Source organism: Mustelus asterias, chromosome 23 (genome assembly GCF_964213995.1).
Source record: "Mustelus asterias chromosome 23, sMusAst1.hap1.1, whole genome shotgun sequence".
In the NCBI taxonomy this organism is placed as follows: domain Eukaryota; kingdom Metazoa; phylum Chordata; class Chondrichthyes; order Carcharhiniformes; family Triakidae; genus Mustelus; species Mustelus asterias.
The window spans coordinates 34,605,192-34,622,934 of record NC_135823.1 but is presented as its reverse complement, the minus strand read 5'-3'; the positions used below and the strand labels follow the sequence as shown (position 1 = coordinate 34,622,934).

Sequence of the window (17,743 nt, the reverse complement as noted above, 5' to 3'; positions counted from 1 at the left end):
TAGTGCAGAATAAAAGGTATCATGGCAGCTTCTAGAAGTTCTAGTATGGACATGCCTGAAAACCTTCGACTGGTCCACGTGCCAACTGAACGCTGATGGAATGGAATCCCTACTGATTGACTGAATACTTCTGGATGATCAAAGGATGCCTTGATTGCCATTTGTGTGCAATATGTGACTTCCTGTCCCTGTGACCATCCAGCCACTGCAACAAAAATGAGAGTCTGGTCTGATTGGTTTATTAGTGTCGAAATAGGTGTAACTGGCTGCTTTGGCAAACATGAGTTCCGCCACCTCAGAGATGCATTTGTGGGCAGCTGATTGTGAAATCCTGCAGATATCATCAGTAGATCTGTGAAGGGAGGTAGAGATGAAAAAATTCAGGACAGTGATGACTTTGACAGTCAATGGCAATGCATGCTAACCTGGCTTTCTTAGAAGGCCAGGTTACGACAACGGATGAATGAACACTGCTCGACAATCACCAGGTGTTCTCTTCCTGTTGGGGAATACTTCAGCAGTCACGGGCATTCAGCCTCTGATCTTCGGGTAAGCGTTCTCCAAGGTGGCCTTCATGACACACGAAACTGATAGCCAAGTTCCATGAGGACGGCCTCAACCGGGATCTTGGGTTCATGTCACACTATCTGTAACCCCCATGACTTGCCTGGGCTTGCAAAATCTCACTAACTGTCCTGGCTGGAGACAATACACACCTCTTTAACCTGTGCTTAACCCTCTCTCTACTCACATTGTCTGTACCTTTAGACTTGATTACCTGTAAAGACTCGCATTCCAACCATTATTTTGTAAATTGAGTTTGTGTCTTTATATGTCTTGTTTGTGAACAGAACTCCCACTCACCTGATGAAGGAGCAGTGCTCTGAAAGCTTGTGGCTTGTACTACCAAATAAACTTGTTGGACTTGAACCTGGTGTTGTGAGACTTCTTAATGTTTTTGGAAGGAGGCAGCAGATGGCAGCAATGTTCTGCCTTGAAAGCCTGTGTCTCCTGAGATACTGTTGCTCCGTCATCTGAAGGAAGCTGATCCTCCTCCGCCTGTGCACTCTGCTGTTTGTATCACCTCCTTTGAGCTGCAGCTCTATGTCCATCACCTCTAATCTGTGGAGCAGCATGCGCCTGGAGAGAAGGCAGCCACTGTTGGTGTTGTTGCTCCTGCTGGTGCAAATGCTTCTCTTGTTTCTCATTAAAAGAACATGGTATATCTACATAAGCTTCTCCCATGCTGCAGTGAAGGCTGATAGCAGGTAATTGCAGATCAAGGCGAACAAACTCCAAGTTTGCTGAAATGACTTCCAAAAGTTGGAAATTATGTCCAAGGCAGTGAAGTCCTATATGCCTTTCCCATTTGCAAGGCAGCAGTTCTATCCTAACAGTTTCAGAGATCAATGACCCTCCACCTGCTCTAGCCTTGTTGACCCTGGCAAGTTATACATGGTGCAAAAAGCCTGTGCATTGGCTGTTAAAACTAGAATTCTTGGTTAAAGCCAAAATTAGTTGGATACTTAAATATTTAAGCAACTGACCCAACAACTTCATGAGGAATTTCCGTACATCGAGAAACATGACCTGGTAAAAATCATTTGTGGATGGGATTATGTCAGGCTTCCAACACACCAACAATTTATAGCGATTTACTCCAATGCCAACACTCAAGTCCTCCCAACCTCTTCAGTTAAAATTCTGCCCCAAAAGGCAGAAAGAACATCAAGCCCGAAGTGAGAAAAGGCCACTCAGCCTAACCAGTCAACTTCATCCAGATGAAGGTATGATTAGTACAGACTGTAATCCCACCCTCACATCTGTGGATCTCCTTAACTTAATTTACTCTTTATCTCATACTATACTGCACCCTGTGGGGACAATGTTTATAAGAAAATAAAATTACACAGAACTTGCTAATTTTGTGCTCGTGCTCTCTAAAATAAAGATTTGTATCTACATAGCATCGTTCCTGATCTGAGGCTGAACTAAAGTGTTTACAACTAATGAAGTCCTTTTCAATGTAGGAAACACATCAGCCAATTTGTACACTGTAAGATGCCACTAATAGCTATCTGATAATGTTTTTAGGTGTTGATATTGGCCAAGACACCAGAGAGGAACCCCCATATTCTTCTTCGAAATAGTGTCTGGGGCTTTTACTTCCACCTGAGAGGGCAGACATGCCTTTGATTCAACTCTGACGGTGAACATTCCATAGTACTGCATTGGAGTGTCAGTCAGCCTAGATTTTGAATCTTAGTCTCTGGGACTTGAACCCACAAACATCTAGCACAGAGGCGAATGGTGCAACTGAGACGCAGCTGAAACTTTAATTCTGCATTCATCATCCAAATCAAAAATCTGGTTTACTTCAACACATCTATGCTGTTCAATATTTTAAAAGTCAACAACATGTATTCCCTCCATCTTGTTCAGTGAAAGACCAGTTCAGTATATTGCCCCTGGTGGTCTTTGGGTGTCGGTTTCCAGGATGCGGGCGTTTGCTGTAGAGCTGCTGTATGAGGTGGTTGAGAAGTGTGAGAGAGATGCGACGGCAAAGTCTCTCAGCTTTGTGAGAGACTCAGCTGCACAGGTTCGAACAAGACCTCTTCACCGCACAGAACCTTCAACCGATGCTATACACTAGATACATCGATGACATTTTCTTCCTTTGGACTCATGGTGAACAATCACTGAAACAACTCTATGATGACATCAACAAGTTCCATCCCACCATCAGACTCACCATGGACTACTCTCCGGAATCAGATGCATTCTTGGACATACGCATCTCCATCAAGGACGGTCACTTCAGCACTTCACTGTACCGCAGGCCCACGGATAACCTCACAATGCTCCACTTCTCCAGCTTCCATCTTAAACACGTTAAAGAAGCCATCCCCTACGGACAAGCCCTCCGTAAACACAGGATCTGCTCAGATGATGAGGATCGCAACAGACACCTCCAGACGCTGAAACTTGCCCTCATAAGAACAGGATATGGCGCTCGACTCATCAATCGACAATTCCGACGCGCCACAGCGAAAAACCACACCGACCTCCTCAGAAGACAAACACGGGACACGGCGGACAGAGTACCCTTCGTCGTCCAGTAATTCCCCGGAGTGGAGAAGCTATGACATCTTCTCCGGAGCGTTCAACATGTCATCGATGAAGACGAACATCTTGCCAAGACCATCCCCACAACCCCACCTCTTGCCTTCAAACAACGCACAACCTCAAACAGACCATTGTCCACAGCAAACTACCCAGACTTCAGAAGAACAGTGACCATGACACCACACAACCCTGCCACAGCAACCTCTGCAAGAGCAACCTCATCGACACAGATGCCATTATCTCACATGAGAACACCATCCACCAGGTACACGGTACATACTTTTGCAACTCGGCCAATGTTGTCTACCTGATACGCTGCAGAAAAGGATGTCCCGAGGCATGGTACATTGGGGAGACCATGCAGATGCTACGACAATGGATGAATGAACACCGCTCGACAATCACCAGGCAAGAGTGTTCTCTTCCTGTTGGGGAACACTTCAGCAGTCACGGGCATTCAGTCTCTGATCTTCGGGTAAGCGTTCTCCAAGGCGGCCTTCATGACACACGACAATGCAGAATCGCTGAGCAGAAACTGATAGCCAAGTTCCGCACACATGAGGACGGCCTTAACCGGGATCTTGGGTTCATGTCACACTATCTGTAACCCCCATGACTTGCCTGGGCTTGCAAAATCTCACTAACTGTCCTGGCTGGAGACAATATACATCTCTTTAACCTGTGCTTAACCCTCTCTCCACTCACATTGTCTGTACCTTTAAGACTTGATTACCTGTAAAGACTCGCATTCCAACCATTATTTTGTAAATTGTGTTTGTGTCTTTATATGCCTTGTTTGTGAACAGAACTCCCACTCACCTGATGAAGGGGCAGTGCTCTGAAAGCTAGTGGTTTGTGCTACCAAATAAACCTGTTGGATGTCAACCTGGTGTTGTGAGACTTCTTACTGATCTTTGGGTAATAGCTCTGCCCATTTAAAACATACAGCAACCAGGAAGTTGCCAGGTTTTACTTCTAGTCTCTGCAGACTTAAGAAATCTCATTTTAAGCAGCAGAGTATTTGCTACACTGGCTTCAGTAGCTCAACAGTGCAGCAGGAGAAAATCAATCAAGACTCAGCCTCGATTGCTCGTGCACTTAAGTGGCTTGGTTGAATTCTGCAAACTCAGCATAGGCCAGGATGAAATTTGGTATTTTCCTGGTTTGTATGGCTCTGTATCACACCAGCTGGTGCCTTTACTAAGTAAGCAAGCCTGTCGATCTTAAACATTTCATAAAAATAATTGTACAAATTAAATACATGAGAACTAGTCTGTGCAAGTCTACAAGGTGGAGCCATATAGGTAATATGGGGGCAACACTGGTCTCATTTACTGACAGTGATGATGGGGGGAATTTTACCATTTTGAGTCGAAGGGCCGGATCTGGGCATCAAATAGATCAGCGCCTGGAATCCTCTTTCCAGCACGCCCATACGCATTTTACCAGCTCCGGCCCGATCCGCGCTCTGGCTGGGGCTTAGCGCTGGCAGACCGATCGGAGCTCTGAACTGCGCAAGCGCAGTTCGAAAAAAATCTGACAGAGCGCCCGGGCACAAAAAAAATGCACAAAGCGGAGACTGCGGCTCTCTGACATTCATCCTCTGGTTGGGGGTGGGGGGGGAGTGACCGATCATCCCCTGGGGGGGAGGAGAGGGGGTGTGACGTCTCATCCCCTCTCCTCCTCCCACCCCCCTCTCGCCCCGACCAGAGGATGACCTGGGTCAGAGAGCAGTTGCAGTCTCTGGACCCGTACCCGAATCGGGTGTCGGTAAAGGCGCGATCTGCTTGAATTTGGGTGCAGATCGCGTTAAAGGCCCGACGCCTAACTTTACCGCAATTTCGCGCCCGATTTTCATAAAATCAGGCCCGATATCTCACCATTCCTTGTTATTTATTTTAAGGTTCTTCTGTTCCATGGTCTTATACTTCACTTAAAATACACTTTAACACATCAGTTCCACTCTTCAACACCAATAATCTTGCTCTATTTACAAATGCTAACTGACTTGTTCCATTTTTTTTTGTTTTTACTTTGATTCCTTCCTACCTCTTTGTTCATCTCCTCAAATTCCTTGATGATTTTTACTCCTTTTTGCTGGTTATCTTCAATTGCTTCTTGCAGGCATTCCAAAAAATGTTCCAGTTCCTTCTCACGTGTGTCAAACCCTTTGAGACCATAGTCAAAGAGCTTCTGGCAAATGTTCGTGAACTCAGCCTTATATGTGGTAAATCGTCAAGGATGTTTGTCATATGTAGATTATAAATGATATAATATTGAAAGTTGAATTTTATTTTCTAAAATGCAACTTTTGCCAATAATTAACTGCCTTTTGTTTTTTTTTGTCCTTATTATATTTTACTGTAATCATGCTGCTTATCTTTGAGTTTCTGTGGTGTTGGTTCTGTTGTTAATAGTATGTTAATTTTATTATCAAGGTCAAGGATATACAGGTAAAGGACATTGATTAAGTACCTTGAACGCATATTTAAAATAAAGTATCTGGGGTGCATTATCACCCCTGGTAATGACACTTTGGTTTGATTCTGTAAGTTTGCTTTGATATCTTTCTGCTACAGTGCCCCATCACTGTCATTTCTAATTATTTAATTTATTATTTTATTAAAAGCATATAAAGGGTCACCAGAGACTGTCACCTCCTCTCATTTATATAATTTACAGCTTATTTTTCATTAAAAAGAGTATAAATAGGGGCTTTCTGTGACCAGCGGGCACCATTGGGCATCATTGGCCCTCAAAACCATGTTTTAATTTAATTTAATAAGTTTCCTGTAAGATTTGTCTTTTGTTGCAGGACCTTTTTAAGGGGCTGTCACTTTAATTTGTTAATTTACCCACCTGTATTGTTTAACCTCAAAAGAGTATAAAGAAAGGGTGACCTGAAGGCTTTGGAGAGGGAGCATGCTGTGTCCATGGGTAGGCTTCAAACCTTCCATGACCAGTGGGCACTGCGAGGGCTGGGGTGCATCATCACTGCCGAGAACGACGTTTTAATTTAATTAGTTAAGTTTCCTTTTGACACGTTATTTTTATTGCTGTCACTTACATATTTAAGTGGTTGTATGATTGTTTTAAGAATTGGTCACATGATTTGATGATGATATCATTGGAATGTTAGTTTCATTTTCTACTCTGTACAGGCAACAGCTCCTGCAATAAACCTGGTGTTGTTACTTTGAATATATGTCTTCAAACCGCATCTTTTTTCTTTTTGTTCAAAACCTACAATCCTTAACATAGTTAGGAAACACTTCCCCCTTTAAGGGGCTGTCAATTTAATTAGTTTACTTGTTCATTTTGTTTTATTGGTTCCAAAAGAAGTGTATAAAGAAATACTGTCATGCTTGAGTATCCCTCGAGAGGGAACATATGGTATCCACTGGTATGCTTGAGGCCTTCCATGACCAGTGGCGCCAAAGGAACTGGAGTGCATTATCTCCCTAAAAAAATTATTTTAACTTAATTTTGATAAGTTTCCTTTTCAAGTTCTGTTTTTGTTGTAGTGTCCTTTTAAGAGGGGCTTGAATCCCACCCAGTGACTTGATGGCCAAAGAAGATACATGTCCAAACAGGTTAATAATCAAGCTGCAAGTCCTTCGAACACATGCTATTCGTAGGCAGTAACAGCAGGAGAAATTCTTGGTCAACCATGTGATGCAAAGAAAGTTGAAGCCTCTACTCTCACTACTCATAGTTCCAGACTACAATATGCATGTAAAAGTGCATGTTGCCACATCAACTCCCTAAATGATCTGTAACACAACACCACTACTGTCTCGGTTACCTCCTCAAAAACTTAGTAAGATTAATCAAACAAAATTTTATAAGGAAAGACTTCCGGGTCACTGGATGTCAGTTAGGGAGGAGGCAGATATATGTAATGATGTTTTCTGTATATAAATCTAGTATTAAAAAAAAAGGATTGATGTCTGGTTTCCCACTACGCCATTTGGCCTCAATTAATTAACATCTGTGCCACAACAAACAATGAACAGCCAAAGACCACTGTCAATTAATCATTTACTTAGGGTGCAATAGCACGTTATAAAAGCCCTCCTTGGAACATGTTTGTCAATCATGTTTCACGCTTTGGGTGAAATTTAATTGCTCCCCACCAGGAATGGGTTGAGAGGTGTGTGGACTATCTAATCAAATGGGAAGGTGCAGTTGGAGAGCCCTTCACCTTTCTGACTCACCCCAATCAAGTAAGGGATGGAGAAGTTCAATGTTAGCTTTCCTGTCCAGAGGCCAATCCGATAGGCTGACGTCTCCTGGTGTTGGAATCTTCGACTGCAGAAAGCAGTAGAGTATCTGATAAATATTTAATTGATTTTGTCTCCATCTGGCATCCATACGCACCCATTTCTAATGAGGATCTGCAGATAATGATCAGGAATTGGAACCTTGGCTGATTTTCTCCTCCCTATTCCAGGGCACAGAGACATCCAGCCCGAGCTGAGATCAGCTAACTCTGCACAGAATGATTATCACATGTGGTATTTTCCTGCTCAGTAAGGCTTGGCTTTTCCCTATCTTAACCAGTTACCAGATTCTAAAAGTGAAGTTTAAGGAGATGCTGGTTTATTTGTAAGTTTCTAATAGTGCCTTTCACAACCCCAGGCATACAAAATACTTTACAGCAAATGAAGTAGTTTCGAAGGGTAATTACTGTTGTCATGCAGCAGCCAATTTGTGCACAGCAAGTTCTCATAAACAACTGTGTGATCATGACTAGATTTTTTTGTTGATTAAGGGATCAATATTGGCTCAGTTCATTCCTTGCAACATTAGAAATTTCACCAGTGGAGTCTCCCACAATGACTCTGAGTTAATTCAATCAGCAGCTGAGTCACATGAATCAGTTAAGCAGGAACACAGAGCGACAATACGGGAACTATCATTGCTCTCAGCACTCCTGATCAGCGAATGTGCAGTGATGTCCTTTGGAAGTCGACAGGGTTGGGCTAGAATTGTTTTGAAGGTTTGGGATTTACTAAGTACTTGCACAAAATTGTTCTAGTGTGTGACTTTGTAAAGTAAATATTAAATTAAGATGAAGCAAATGTAATAAGGTTGGAGGTAACAATGGTGCTGCATTAATGTGCTTAATCCACATATGACACATGTAAAGGGATATATTTCCACAAATTCTGACACTCCAGGTAACATTAAAATCTTTGGTGCTTCGTGATCTTCTGAAAACATAGTGTTAAACAGACCAGGTCCATTCAGATATTCTACATAGGCAGCCTTAAATAAAGAAAGAAGTTATTAGATCAAAAAACACATGCTCCAGCACACAAGATGCCATGGTCCAATTCTGAGCACAACTTCAAATTCCAATGGAGTGATTAAAGAATCGCAGAACTGTACAAATGTTTGCATTAGCAATTTGGGTGTTCCTCACTTGTAGAGCAATTTTAATACGGTGAAAAATGCTTACCTCAGCTGAGCAATAACACAAAACCACTGGACCTCTTGGCATGTCCTGTGTGCATAATTCTGTCACCAAACTTTATGTTTTTGTTCAGATTAACACAAGTTAATGCTTTGGGATTAATGAGCTACCCAAATGATTCATTTATACAAACTGGGAGGTTTCTTGAACTGTTTCGTAATTGGATCTCTTTATGTAACATTTTCTACACTTGATTTTTACTTCCAATTCTTATCCCCATTTTCTTTTCCTTTGACTGTTAACAATGTAGGAAAGACACAAAATGGAATTTAGAAAGGAAAGAGAGAGTATGATGTACTTCACCTTAATTTTTACAAAGAAGTTGGATATTGAAATTTTAGAACAAAATGTTAGAACAAAATATTGTTCAAGAATGACGACAATAACTTTAAAAAGTTATAATAACTTAAGGGAACTGACTTAGGAACAAACCACAGATGTTATTTGTCAGTAACAAATCATGCTGTACATTTATCTACACACCAATCAAGTGAAATCTTTGTAACTATCTGAGCTGACACATGCACTCTTTTCGAAAGTGTCCAAATCAAACTCCTGAGGAATCCAGGCAGAAGTTTATGTTTGTCTGATGTGAAACACATTCTCTCCCTACACTACCAAAGTTTCTGTACAAGTCAGTAGAAAGTGCAGACTTAATGACCTGTGAGGGCACTACTGGGCTTTAACCTAATACAGAGGCTGGCAAATTTCCCACTGCTTCCCAGGTAGGATGCCTACCCACACAGTCTTTGTCTGGTTACAGGATTATCTGAAACTGTGTGGAAGGAATCCCAGCAAATGTTGGCAGGTCTGCCCTTCCGTGGTTCCAATAGAGAACAACATTGACTAGTCAATCAGTTGTGCCCTGGTGCATTGCAGACCCACCAGCTTCAGATACCAGGTTTTTTTAAACCTACCACAGAGGGTGGTCTTAGTTCTCAAATTTCATTGCTAGATGTAACATCTTGGGGAATCCAGAAGACCCTCTTCCCCCTGTCCCAACTCAATTTGCAACAAGTGAGTATGCGGGTAGGGAAGAGCGTAGGGAGTTACATTTGGTGGACTTGAGAATTTGAATTTCCATTGGAATTGGAGAATCTGCAAATGTTCTGTAGCTTGTTCTGTTTTTATCATAATCATTTTTTTTTCCAATTTGCAGGACTACGGTCAGCAACAACACTCATTTAAATACTTAAGGAATTTTTAGACATTAGTTGGGAAAAATATAAATGATCAAATGCAAAATTAAACATGTCTCCCATCTTTCCAATATATTTCTAAATACTTGATGATGTTTGGAATGTTCTATGTGATCACAGGGAATGCAATAATGCCTGGTAATAAATCTACCTTCATCTTCCCAGGTGGGAAAATGGATGTGCTACCTCCAGAATGTTGCTGTGCAGCAGTTATCCAAGTGAAGGAACGGGCGATATATTTCCAACTCAGATTGATGTGTGGGAAACTTGCAGATGGTGGTATTCCCATGACCTGCAGCCCTTGTTCCTGTGGTGGTGGAGGTTGCAGGTTTGGAAGGTGCAGTCGAAGAAGGCTTGGCAAGTTGCTGCAAGGCATCTGATATATGGTACACATTGCTGGCACTGTGTGATGGTAGGGAGTGTGAATGTTTAAGGTGCTGCTTAGGATGCCAATCAAGTGGGTTGCTTTGTTCTGGATGTTGTCAAGCTTCTTGAGTGTTGTTTGAGTTGCACTCATTCAGACAAGTGGAGAGTATTCTTGTATGTTCCACACCTCCCTGTCCCCAGTTGAATTGAGGTGGAGGAATGGGAAAAGGGTCTTTTGGATTCACAAAATGATGTGTCTAGCAATGGAATTTGAGAACTAAGACCACCCTCCGTGGTAGGTTTTTAAAAAAACTGGTACTTGAGAGTATTCTCTGACTTGTGTCTTGTAAAAGGTGACAGGTTTTGGGGAATCAGGAGGGAAAGTTACCCACTCCCAAATTCCTAACCTCTGACTTGCTCTTTTAGTGCGCTATTTATAAGGCTGATCCGGTTATATATCTGGTCAACAATAATCCCCAGGACGCTGATGGTCAGGGATTCAGCTATGTTAATGCCATTGTAGATCAAAGGGAGATGGTTAGATTTTCCCCTGTTGTGGCAGGCACGTTACTTTGCACATCAGCCCTGGCCTAAATGTGATCCAGGTCTTGCTGCATGCAGGCACAGACTACTTACATAACTAAAGAATTGTGGAAGGTACTGCACAATGTGCAATCATCAGCAACCAACCGCACTTCTGAAGGTTAGGGACTCCTGTGGCAGGGTCCTGAGGTTGAGATGATTGGCCTCAGACAACCACAGCCATCTTTCTTTGTGCTTGGTATGACTTATACCAGTGAAGAGTTTTACCCCTGATTCCCATTTACCAATTTTGCTCAGGCTCATTGATATCACATGCTGTCTTGATGTTAAGGGCAGTCATTCCAACATTGCCTCTGGAATTCAGCTTTTTTGTACATTTATGAGATCGGGAACCAAGTAGTCCCAGTGAAACTTAATAACCACTTACCAATGCTCAGTTTAAGTAAGTGGCTCTCGACATCACAGTCGATTACATCTATCAAAATTTTGCTATTCAACTGTGGGGAGGCATCACAATGGTGTCAGACTTTGTTCTCACATAACATCCTCACACATACATGTATTTTCTAGCAGCTGGCACTGGACAGGGGTTAGGCATGAAAAATGCATTTGATTTGATTTTTCCCTTTGAGGCTAATTTTTGTGCCTTCTTGAACAATATCAGTTGATTCAATAATTAATCTAAAATAAAGTAACAATTACAAGGAACTGAACATTTGCCAAGAAAATATTTGAATGAAAATCATTTGCTGGTTGCACTGCTTAACTTATAATACAAGAGGTTTGCTTACCTTGTGTAAAGCCAGTTCTTCTTCTTGCAACTTAATCTTCTCAAGGTTTTTAAATATCTGCTCTTCTTGGTACACCAAATTCGCAACAGCACTACGATGCATTCCCAAAGCCATTTCTTTCTTTAACAAATAAAAATTCTCAATTCATGATTTTTGCAAACTATTTTTTCTTCCCTTCTAATTTCTTTGACTTCTTTGAGTTGGTTACCATCAACGTCCAGCACGTGATAGATAACTGCTCCTAAAGCTTTGTGAAGTTAGATGTCTCAAAATTTAAAAAATTGAATTTAAGTTGAACTTTTCACGATCTCAGGATGTCCTAAGATGCTTCATAGTCAATAAGTTGTTTTTGAAGTGTAGTCACTGTTATAATGCAGGGAATGTGACAACCAGTTTGTGCACAGCAAGGTCTCAGAATCAGCAATATGATACAGACCAGATAATTTGTTTTTGTGATGTTGGTTAAGGGATAAATGTTTGCTAAGACATTGGGGAGAACTCTTCTGCTCTTTTTGAAATAATGGTCTGAGTCTTTTATATCCATATGAGAGAGCACATGGGTCCTTGGGTTAGCACATTCAAAAAACGGCACCTCTGACAGTGCAACACTCAAGGCCGCAACTAGAGTACTGTGTGCAATTTTGGTCCCCTTATTTGCGGAAGGATGTATTGGCCTTGGAGGGAGTACAGAGAAGGTTCACCAGGTTGGTACCAGAGATGAGGGGGTTAGCTTATGAGGAGAGATTGAGTAGATTGGGCCTGTACTCGTTGGAGTTTAGAAGGCTGAGGGGAGATCTTATAGAGGTATATAAGATAATGAAGGGGCTAGACAGGGTAGAGGCAGAGAGATTCTTTCCACTTAGAAAGGATACAAGAACTAGAGGACACAGCCTCAAAATAAGGGGGAGTCAGTTTAGGACAGAGTTGAGGAGGAACTTCTTCTCTCAGAGGGTAGTGAATCTCTGGAATTCTCTGCCCATTGAAGCAGTGGAGGCTACCTCGTTAAATATGTTTAAGTCACAGGTAGATAGATTTCTGATCAATAAGGGAATTAAGGGTTATGGTGAGCGGGCGGGTAAGTGGAACTAAACCACTATCAGATCAGCTATGATCTTATTGAATGGCGGGGCAGGCTCAAGGGACTAGATGGCCTAATCCTGCTCCTATTTCTTATGTTCTTATGTAACACTCCTTTGGCACTTCACTGGAGTGTCAGCCTAGACTTTGTGCTCAAGAGTCTGGAGTGGAGCTTGAACTCACAAGCTTCTGACTCAGAGGCAATGATGCTACCATCTGAGCAGCAGCTGACACTTGGAATGTACAGGATGGCATTCTCTCCTCCCTTGTGTTGAGCCAAGTCTGTACCTGCACCACTCCACAGGGGCATGGATGAGGTCTGGAATTCTGGGTGGCAGATTTTAACCTGTTTATCCACATTCCCCATGAGCCCTGAGCACAATATGTTACATCTCTAATAGTCTAAAAATATGTACTATTTTTTCCCCTTCTCTGTCCCGCTGTAATAGTGATGCTGTATAGAAGGCATAATTTACTTACTTAAAGTCAAGAATACAGTATGACTGAGTTATAAAAACAGTACTCCTATTCCTGTTAACTTCTCTCCTTTTCACTGCTGATAGAAATGGGCTCTTTGTGGGTTTATGGGTTCATGGTGGCCATTGATTTGAGCCTAGCCATTGAATGTCCAAAGATGTGCAGGTTAGATTGATTGGCCATGCTAAATTACCCTAGTGTCAGGGGATTAGCAAGATAAATATGTGGGGTTATGGGAATAGGGCCTGGGTGGGATTGTGGTCAGTGCAGACTTGATGGGCCAAATGTTCTCCTTCTGCACTGTAGGAATTCTATGATTCATATGATACAAACTATTCGATCACAGAAGGCCTCATCACCGATCCCATTTTTGTTTTCTCTTGACAATTCCCAACCCTGGGATTGTTGGAGAGAAATCAACAGCTGGTACTCAGGTCTATTTCATTCTTCCTTAATTAAAGGTACTGAGGCCAACTGCAGTGTTCCATCAGTGCTGTTGCTGAGATCAGCTAATTCAACATAGTCCGAGGATGGAACATGAGCCATTTTGGTTCTGTGTGGTTCATTTATTTATGAGCTTAACCACTGAGGCATTGGGGAGATTTTGTTCTTTTCTTAAAAATAATTTGTGCTTGGTGGCCCCTAAATCTTAATGTTGAAAAAGTATTTGAATGTAAAGAAAGTATTTATATTTATTACATATAGCCTGCAGGTTGGGCTTGTCTGAAATAACTTCTACACCTAAATGGCGGATAAACACTTAGGGTTTAGGCTCACATATTGTTATGAACGCTGGCCATTTAAACTGTCTCCTTTAATTCAATATAAAATGGAATAATTGGAGACCCAAGAAATCTCATACTGAATCTGCCATGAGACAAACCCATGGGACCCGCCTGTTATGGAGCCAGAAACTCAAACTGAAATGTATTCAAAGTAAGATGGAAGCTTCAACACCAGGCCACAAAGAAAGAAGCACTGGCCATGCTACATCCAGACTCAGAGACCTTCAGCGACTTTTAGGCTCCGGCTCTGCCCAAGACTGCAAGAAACTACGAAGGGTCGTGAATGATGCCCAGTCCATCACCCAAACCAGCCTCCCATCCATTAACTTTGTCTACCCTTCCCGCTGCCTCGGAAAAGCAACCAGCATAATCAAGGATCCCATGCACCCTGGACATATTCTCTTCCACCTTCTTCTGTCAGGAAAAGACACAAAAGTCTGAGGTCACGTACCAACCAACTCAAAAACAGCTTTTTTGGATGGACCTACCTCGGACTCAGTTGATCTTTCTCTACACCTTAGTTATGACTGTAACATTGTATTCTGCAGTCTCTCGTTTCCTTCTCTATGAACGGCATGCCTTGTCTGTATAGCATGCAAGAAAGAATACTTTTCACTGTATCATAGTACATGTGAATGTAATAAATCAAATCAGATTTGGGGAAGACAGAGCAGATGCTGCTATGCCAGCCAGAGGAAAAGGACTGCTTTTGAGGTTAATCACCAATTGAAGTGCTGGTGAGGATGGAGCCCCTATTCAAAGAAACAAGGATTATAAAGAAAACATGGCGCAGGTTTTTGGCCGTGTTAAGATGTTAATAAGGAATGCCTTTTCCTGTAGTTTAATGTATTGGTTGCCAACTAATTAATGTTGGTCAATGTTGATTTTAGTTTGTTTGTTACAGTAAAAAAAATTTTAAAATGTGAAATCTTGTGTGACACTATTAAGGTCACTGGGAAATTCATATCTCTTTTTAAAAGTTTTCAGTCTCTACAATGATCATAACAATATGTAGAATAGCACTAGAGTATTGGAGAATGGCTACCATTGTTAAAATCACATCTCAGCAAGGATTCAATGTAGTCAGGAGAGGAGGTGGTTAGGGAAAAAAAATGGTGAAAACTCAGAGCTTTAAATATTTCTTGAAAGCTAAGGGTGCAGCACATATAGGGTTAATGTGCTACTGAATATAGTACCAGCTACACAGTAATCTAAGAGAACACATGACCGCACCCAGTGTTCAGTGTGGTGCTGGACAGAGCCATGTGTACCAGCAGCACGGACTCAGCCCCTAGCTTGTACCCTTCTCTGTATATATGTAAATAGTTGTAAGAGTACTTATGATCAGCACAAACAAATCAGGAATTAAATGTCTAATGATGATCATGAAATAATTGTTGATTGTTGTAAAAGCCCATCTGGTTCATCAATGACCTTTAAGGAAGGAACAGTGCCAGAACTTACCTGGTCTAGCCTACAAGTAACTCTAAACCCAAGGCAACGTGGTTGACTCTTAACTGGCCTCTGTAAAGGCCTAGTAAGCCATTCAGTTTAAGGGCAATTAGGGATGGACAGCAAATGCTGCCCCTGCCAGCCATGCCCACATCCCGTGAAAGAACAAGAAGAAAATACTTCAGAGCTACTGTAACCAACACCTCACAATATGGTGGCAGCTTGTGGAAAAACATCCCAAACCCCACTAAAATACAGGAACAAACCAAAATACTGGAAGACAGAGGCAAAATTCAAAGAAACATTCTGACTGGAAAAGAAGCTCCAGAAGCAGAGGCTCAGAAAAAAAAATTGCCCGGAGAAAGTGAGAAGAGTTAGGAAGCTGAAGGCAGAAATTCAAAATTCCTTACAGCAGCAAAAGACTCCATTGAATCTCCTTTGGAGATTCAGCTTCAGAGTGCAGAGTCGGCTTCTTGGGTGAGGTCAAAGATCTTGGTTTCTCATTTTAGAACACAGGCATTTCAATCAATGGCCATTTAGCAAATTTAAAATTGGATACAGCAGACAGCATACCAGTCCTGTCAGAGAAAGAATCTGGTTCAAATACCTCAGGTTTCAAACAGGCACACTACTTCCTGGGCCCAGAGGAATCCAACTTCCAATCATTGGGATAATCCTGGAACCACGAAGATATGATGGAAAACAGACCTTCAAGCTGATGTACATCATCTGTAAACAGCCTCTTTCTTCCCTGAGCAGGGATGCCTGCTTAGCCTTGTATCTCCTCAAAACAGCTGTTGATGCTTGCTGTCCAAAATCACTGTTGTTAATTAAGCAGAATTGCAAGTTTCTGACCACTCAAACAAAAGAATTGTCCAGATGAAACATCTGCTCTGAACAGCCTTCTCTCTCTATGGTATATATTTGTCCTTTCTTGTTATAGGTGCCAGAAAACCTTCAATGGTCACACCAGCCAGCCACACAGTAGATAGCCACCATGCTTCCAGTGGAGGGTGTAAAAGAAAGTAATCAGCAGCCTGATGACCATCAATCTCTGGCTCTGAAGATGGCACAATAGGATAACGCTACAACCACTGAACATATGCTGCAACTCCCAGCCAGCATACCAAAGCCACAAAAGATGCTGGAACCTTGTAGCAGCTGCCCAGCAAAGCGCAGAGGTGAGCGTACCATTAAACCTCAATCTAGTCATAGGAATGCTCATCCTCTGCCACAGAAGACATCACCACGATCCACACTACAATGGAAGAAAGAAAAGAAAGAACAAAAAGATGAATACAATATTCACCCATCCTGCAGGAAATGAGTTAGGATCGCAACCACCGACCCCAGTGCAATAGCCAAACTGACCAAGTATGGTTCAACTCAAAAGAATGAAAGAACAGGATGAAAATATACCCAAATGTCAGAATGACCCCCAAACCTACAGTGACAGAGCTTCTCTGACATGAGTGCAAACAGGATGTTGGAAGGGTTATAAAACCTCCAGGCCACCTGAACCATTGAATTCAAGGACTTGAAGGGGAAAGATGGGGTAGTGATGATATAATGTAAATGTATGATAGTAACAACAATGTAAAACATAAGGCAAACTATAATTGCTTAAAATACATTTGGTAGAAACTGAGTGGGGGGAATGTAATATAAAGGTCTGGCACATAGCGGGATTATATGGGACAGGGTATAATACTACCTACACAGTGATGCATGAGAACACAAGACACAAACCTATGAATCAATGTGGCACTGAACAGAGCTGCGTGTACCAGCAACATGGAGACAGCTCCTAGATTGTACTCTTAACTGTACATTTGTAAATACTAAGAGTCAAAAAGACGTGCAGTTAACTCACGTATGACTGCTAAGACTTCTTCACACTGAACTGTAACCAACACTATAGAACAATTTACAACTTGCCCTCAACACAAAGAAACCTGAGAAATGGGCATTAGCAATACTTGGGTGCTTAAAATATTCATGAAATGGTTGGAATGGAAATTTTTTAAACTAGAGGAATTCAAAAGTTTGTTTATCTTAATGGTACAAAATGATTGGGATTCATGGAGGGAGCTATATACCTGATGCTTTTCATAACACTGCATTAAATAAAACATTGGGGATATTTAGCTATAATTGATTGTTTGTGAATAATTCACTGATCTTACACAAGTTGGGTACCAAATGTGCATTATGTCTTTAACTGTAGTCAAGAAGCATATTATTACAATATCAATTCCATCTCTGGTCCATTGCTATTAAACACTTACTGTCGTCTTATCCATCAACCTGAAGTCCAAGTACATCAGATTAGGCAGGTAGGCAGGAATGTACATACTATAGCGCTCATCTTCACAGATAGGATTGCCAGCCAGGTTCACTGTGCGCAGCTTCTTAAATCTCCTTAGGTAGATAATCTACAAGAACAAA

General features: G+C 41.8%; 1 protein-coding gene across 1 annotated transcript in view; it reads right to left on the bottom strand.

The window, feature by feature from the left end:
• drc3 (dynein regulatory complex subunit 3) overlaps positions 1-17,743 on the bottom strand; it is a 45,088-nt gene that overhangs the window by 13,828 nt on the left and 13,517 nt on the right. Inside the window, exons 5-8 of the mRNA XM_078240248.1 lie at positions 17,584-17,730; positions 11,505-11,624; positions 8,285-8,397; positions 5,176-5,350 (exon numbers count right to left, since the gene is read on the bottom strand). Coding sequence (XP_078096374.1) covers positions 5,176-5,350; positions 8,285-8,397; positions 11,505-11,624; positions 17,584-17,730 — 555 coding nt within the window. The remainder of the gene's footprint in view (positions 1-5,175; positions 5,351-8,284; positions 8,398-11,504; positions 11,625-17,583; positions 17,731-17,743) is intronic.